General features: G+C 49.4%; 1 protein-coding gene across 1 annotated transcript; it reads left to right on the top strand.

Moving 5' to 3' along the window:
- Positions 1–775: 775 nt before the first annotated feature.
- LOC146763617 (uncharacterized) lies at positions 776–4065 on the top strand. The gene has a single exon (XM_085566910.1). The coding sequence runs from the start codon at positions 1634–1636 to the stop codon at positions 3626–3628; it is 1995 nt and encodes a 664-aa protein (XP_085423036.1). The 5' UTR covers positions 776–1633; the 3' UTR covers positions 3629–4065.
- Positions 4066–6457: the final 2392 nt, after the last annotated feature.

Below are 6457 nucleotides of genomic sequence, written 5' to 3'. Positions count from 1 at the left end.
CACCAAACACACTTCCAACGGAGATACTGTTGCTTTAGCTGTTGCCAAGGGGGTGGCTGAAGGGATGTCCAGCATCTATGCTGTTGCAGCAAACCAGGACTCTAGCCAGAGTTTCAACTGTGGTGAACCTGGACATTTTTTCAAGGACGGTCCCAAAAGACATTTCTTTCAGAATCAGCAGAACCATCCAACCAACCAGCAATGGCCTGCAAGACAGAAGTGGCACCAGCAGCAGTTGGGAAACTTCAAGCAGATTGCAGGACGGCCCCATGCTCTGATATCAAATCTAATGCTGCACCACTCCATCCCACCAATGAGATCCATTGTCCCGCCTGCAAGACCCGGCAGTCGGCAGAAGCAGAAGGGCAGACCACAAGGACCTCCGGCAGACGTTGCCAAGTGCCTTCCAGAGAAGAGGAGGGCCAGCCATGTCCCGGGGAGCACCAGGACAGCATTGTCAGCAAGGCAGTGGAAGGGTTTATCCCACTCTGCCCTGTAATGGGCCAACCTCACCTTGAGTCCTGGGGATAGTTTTGGGCACCATAAGATAGGAAGGACATTAGCTATCAAAGACTGTCCATGAAGATGGTGAAAAGCCTTAAGAGGAAGCATTATGAGGAGAGACTAAGGTCACTTGATCTCTTCATCCTAGAGAGGAGGAGAGTGAGGGGATACCTCATTGCAGTCTAAAACTTCCTCATGAGGAAAAGCAGAGTTGCAAGCACGGATCTTTTCTCTCTGAGTTGACCAGTGACAATGGCCTGACGCTGTGTCAGGGGAGGTTTTGGCTAGATATCGGGAAAAATGTCCTTCCATCAGAGAGTGGCTGGGCACTGGAACAGGCTCCCCAGGTTCATGGTTACAACACTGTCCTGGGTTGACTGTATGATGCCTTTATCCCCAATCGTCTGCCCTGTTCATGTTGAATAATAAGTTCTACACCTTTAAGACTTGTTCCAGGAGGGAAGGAGCGGGGGGAAGAAGCGCGGAGTTTGTTTTCAAGAACTGCACTCACTCCTCCACATTCCTGCTCCTGGACTGAGTTGTCTGCGTCCAGACGGACAACGAGACGGAGCTCTCCATTGGTTTTTTTTTCCTTAGTTTAGTTAGTTTTAGCTAGCTGAGGCAAAGTTCCCTGGACTGTGGTTTTTTTCCCTTTCTCTGGACCCGCTCTGGACTGAACACCAGGAGAACAGCAGCAGCAGCACCGGTGGCCCAGCGGGCCGGGCCTGGGCCGCGGCATTTCCAGCACCGGAGGGACTGATCAGAGACTGAGTGAGCCCAGCTGCAACCTGAGGGATCTTTCTGAGATTGTCTCTCTTGGAGTGGCAAGAACTTTTGTTGCTTAATATTGTCTAAGTTTGCTAGTTTAATAAACAGTTTTTTTCCACTTTTTCTCCAAAGAGGTATCTTTCCCGAACTGGTTGGGGGGAGGGGCCAATTGAATCTGCTTTCCTGAAAGAACCCTTTTGGGGGGTCTTTCCCCAAATCTGCCCTGAACCAGGACAGATACATTTATTGGCGCCCAAGTGGGGCTCAGGAAAAAAAAAACACAGTGGAAAAAACCTTTTTTCCTTGATTGATTGGATGTTGGTGGTGCTTATTTTGTAGTGGGTTAAAGCAGACAGTAGCCATGTTGCTTAAATTTATGTCTCTTGGGGTGGAGGCCTTCATGTGGTTCTGGTCTCTAGGCTTTTTTGGGGTTTTAGTACTTTTCTGGTCACTAGGATTCTTGTCCCTTACATGTAGTTTTTGCAGTAGAAAAACACAGATTAAAATAGCTATTGGACTGGGCTTGGTGATAGTGATTTATAAGGCGCTTGTAAAGATACTGGAGTCTGTTCAAGACATGTATAGTTTATGGTTTTTTCATCCTACCCTGCATCCTAGTTCCAGTAGTATGTTCTGGGGGTTTATTAGTAATTGCACCTGGTTTGTTAGAGGAGGAGCAGGGCATGAGGTTTTCCAGCCTCTCCTTTCCTTCTTCTTTTTTGAATCTGTTATGTCACTTTTTGAGAATGTTCAGTTTCCCCTGAATGTTAAAGAGACCATCTTTCTAGTATTTATTCTTGTAAACTTCCTTTATACAGCCTGCAGTTTCTCTAGAGTGAAGGCTGAGATGTCCCGAGGACCTGATGAAACCCCTCACCCAGGTGTGGAAAATTCTGAGTGGTCTGGAGAATGTGAAAATATGGGCCAGACCCTAAAGGAATTTTCTGACCCTGTAGAGTGGGATTTTCCACGTGAACAAATTCAGAACCCAGCTGAGGTGGGGAAATACCTGAAAGAGAAGTGCCACAATGACTCTAAGGAGGAAAAGCTCATTGCAATAAGCTGGGCCCTGGCCTATGCTTATCGCACACTGCTAGATACTGTAGGCCAGCAGACAGAGGCAGGGGGGCAGGGAGATAAACCAGCAGCTATCCCAGTCACTCAGGCTGCAGACAACACCCCAGTTACCCAGGCTGTAGCTAAAACAGACAGTGAACCTAAACCACTGGCAGTCGCTGCAGGAAAGAAGAAAAGCAAAACTGACCGGCCAGGGACTGATGATGATGATCCAGGAGAAGGACCCTCAAAGCTAATTACTGACACAAAAGCCGGAGTTAGGGCAACTGAGGCAGGATCAGAAGCCACTACTGAGTCCTATTCCCTGAAGGACCTTCGTGGCCTAAGAAAGGATTACACTCGACGACCTGATGAGTCTATAATTAGTTGGTTGGTCCGTCTTTGGGATGCTGCAGGGGAGGCTACAATTCTGGATGGTAGTGAAGCGAGACATTTGGGATCCCTGTCACATGATCCTGTCATTGATCAAGGAAAGATGAGGGGGGCTAACCCTCGCAGCCTCTGGGCACGGGTTTTGGAAAGTGTAGCACAAAGATACCTGTGTGCAGATGATCTTTATATGCAGCAAACCCAGTGGAAGACTATAGAACAAGGAATTCAACGCTTGAGGGAAATGGCAGTGGCAGAGATTGTCTTCTCGGATGATGTAGATACTGTAAATCCAGACTTGGTACTGTGTACATCTGTGATGTGGCGAAAACTTGTAAGACTTGGGCCACATGAATACGCTTCTGCTGTAGCAATAATGAAGCGAGATGATGGTGAGGAGACTGTGCTCGATATGGCAAAGAAGCTCCGAGCATATGCAGATGCTGTACATGGCCCAACCCATGCCAGAATTGCAGCAGTGGAAACACGTCTGCAGAAACTAGGAGAGAAACTAGAAAACAAGATAGAGGAGAGTCATAAGAAACTCAGGGAGGAGATGAAAGAGGGTTTTCTCCAAGTCTCAGCAATACAGATCAGAGGTCCTGGTACCCAACACAGACGTTCCCCAGACGGGGAAAGAAGATACATCTCACGAGCTGAGCTGTGGTTCTTCCTGCGTGATTGTGGAGAAAATATGAGGAAATGGGATGGGAAACCTACTGGTGCTCTGGCACAACGGGTGCGTGAATTGAAGGGAGGCAAGACTCCGAAAGGAAGTTTCACCAAAAGGGAAGCAGCTCCAGTAGCCCATAATCAAACTGCCGTATATGATGATGATGACGATATTTTCGATCCCCTTGAAGGAACCTCCAAGGCATATGCCCCAGGAAAGAAGGATAACCATGCTTAGAGGGGCCCTGCCTCTAGCCAGGTAGAGGCAAGGGAAAACCGTATTTTTTGGACTGTGTGGATTCGTTGGCCTGGCACATCAGAACCACAAGTATATAAAGCTTTGGTCGACACTGGTGCACAGTGCACATTAATCCCATCAAAATATGTGGGGGCAGAACATGTTTCTATTGCTGGTGTGACAGGGGGATCACAGGACTTTACTTCAGTGGAAGCTGAGATCAGCCTGACTGGAAATGAGTGGAAGAAACAGTCCATTGTGACTGGCCCAGACGCCCCATGTATTTTAGGCATAGACTTCCTCCGAAGTGGGTATTTCAAAGATCCAAAGGGACTCAGGTGGGCATTTGGGATAGCAGCTGTAGAGACAGAGGGCATCAAGCAATTGAACACCTTGCCTGGACTATCAGAAAACCCATCTGCAGTAGGACTCCTGAAGGTAGAAGAGCAACGAGTACCAATTGCCACCTCGACAGTGCACCGCCGGCAGTACCGAACGAATCGAGATGCCGTGATCCCCATCCACAAAATGATTCGGGAGTTGGAGAGCCAAGGGGTGGTCAGCAAAACCCACTCACCCTTCAACAGCCCCATCTGGCCTGTGCGCAAATCTGAAGGAGAATGGAGATTGACTGTGGACTATCGTGGCTTAAATGAAGTGACTCCACCGCTGAGCGCTGCTGTGCCGGACATGCTGGAACTCCAGTACGAGCTGGAGTCCAAGGCAGCAAAGTGGTATGCCACCATTGATATTGCCAATGCGTTTTTCTCCATTCCTCTGGCAGCAGAATGCAGGCCTCAGTTTGCTTTCACCTGGAGGGGATTGCAGTACACATGGAACCGACTGCCCCAGGGGTGGAAACACAGCCCCACCATCTGCCATGGACTGATCCAGGCTGCACTAGAAAAGGGTGAGGCTCCAGAACATCTACAGTATATTGATGATATCATTGTGTGGGGGAACACAGCAGCAGAGGTGTTTGAGAAAGGAAAGAAAATCATCCAGATTCTCCTGGAAGCTGGTTTTGCCATCAAGAAGACCAAAGTCAAGGGACCTGCTCGAGAGATCCAGTTCCTGGGAGTGAAGTGGCAAGATGGACGGCGTCAGATTCCTACAGATATCATCAACAAGATCACAGCGATGTCTCCACCAACCAACAAGAAGGAAACACAAGCTTTTCTAGGTGCCATAGGTTTTTGGAGACTGCACATTCCCGAGTATAGCCAGATAGTGAGCCCTCTCTACCTGGTCACCCGCAAGAAGAATACTTTCCACTGGGGCCCTGAACAGCAGCAAGCCTTCACCCAGATCAAGCAGGAGATCGCCCATGCGGTAGCCCTTGGCCCAGTCAGGACGGGACCAGATGTGAAGAACGTGCTCTACTCTGCAGCCGGGAGCCATGGTTTGTCCTGGAGCCTTTGGCAGAAGGCGCCTGATGAGACTCGAGGCCGACCACTGGGATTTTGGAGTCGGAGCTATAGAGGATCTGAAGCCAACTATACTCCAACAGAGAAGGAAATTTTAGCAGCCTATGAAGGAGTCCAAGCTGCCTCAGAAGTGATCGGTACAGAAGCACAACTCCTCCTGGCACCCCGACTGCCGGTGCTGGGGTGGATGTTCAAAGCAAAGGTTCCCTCTACCCACCATGCCACCAATGCCACATGGAGCAAATGGATTGCCCTTATCACGCAGCGCGCCCGGATTGGAAAACTGAATCGCCCTGGGATTTTGGAGATAATTACGAACTGGCCTGAAGGTGAAAACTTTGGTCTCACTGATGAAGAGGAAGAAGAAGTGACACATGCTGAAGAAGCGCCACCATATAACCAACTGCCAGCAGAAGAAACACATTATGCCCTTTTCACTGATGGATCTTGCTGCATTGTGGGAATGAAACGAAAATGGAAAGCAGCTGTATGGAGTCCCACACGACGGGTTGCAGAAGCTACTGAAGGGGAGGGTGGATCAAGTCAACTCGCTGAACTCAAAGCCATTCAACTGGCCCTGGACATTGCTGAAAGGGAGAAGTGGCCGAAGCTCTACCTCTACACTGATTCATGGATGGTAGCCAATGCTCTGTGGGGGTGGCTGGAGAGGTGGAAAAAAGCTAATTGGCAACGTAGAGGAAAACCAATTTGGGCTGCTGATGAGTGGAAAGACATTGCTACCAGGGTAGAGAAGCTACCTGTAAAAGTTCGCCATGTAGATGCCCATGTTCCCAAGAGCAGAGCCAATAAGGAGCACCAAAACAACCAGCAGGTAGATCAGGCTGCAAAGATAGGGGTGTCAAAGATAGACTTGGATTGGCAATACAAGGGGGAATTGTTCTTAGCACGATGGGCCCATGATGCCTCAGGCCATCAGGGTAGAGATGCCACTTTTAAGTGGGCACGAGACCGAGGGGTGGATTTAACCATGGACAGTATTTCTCAGGTTATCCATGACTGTGAGACGTGTGCTACCATAAAACAGGCCAAGAGAGTGAAGCCCCTATGGTATGGTGGGCGGTGGTCCAAGTACAACTATGGGGAGGCCTGGCAGATTGACTATATCACACTGCCCCAGACACGCCACGGCAAACGCCACGTGCTCACCATGGTAGAAGCCACCACAGGATGGTTGGAAACCTATCCCGTACCTCATGCTATGGCCCGCAACACCATTCTGGGCCTTGAGAAACAGGTCCTTTCGAGGCATGGTACCCCTGAGAGGATTGAGTCAGACAATGGGACTCATTTCAAGAACAGCCTTATCAACACTTGGGCTAGGGAACATGGTATTGAGTGGGTGTACCATATTCCCTACCATGCACCAGCTGCAGGAAAGGTG

Source organism: Lonchura striata, chromosome Z, assembly GCF_050655825.1.
Source record: "Lonchura striata isolate lonStrDom1 chromosome Z, ASM5065582v1, whole genome shotgun sequence".
In the NCBI taxonomy this organism is placed as follows: Eukaryota; Metazoa; Chordata; class Aves; order Passeriformes; family Estrildidae; genus Lonchura; species Lonchura striata.
Note: the sequence above shows the minus strand (reverse complement) of the source record. Positions and strands in the feature narration are given on the sequence as shown.

Excerpts from the sequence above, each read along its gene's own strand:
- LOC146763617 (XM_085566910.1), top strand. The coding sequence starts at position 1,634 with ATGTTGCTTAAATTTATGTCTCTTGGGGTGGAGGCCTTCATGTGGTTC.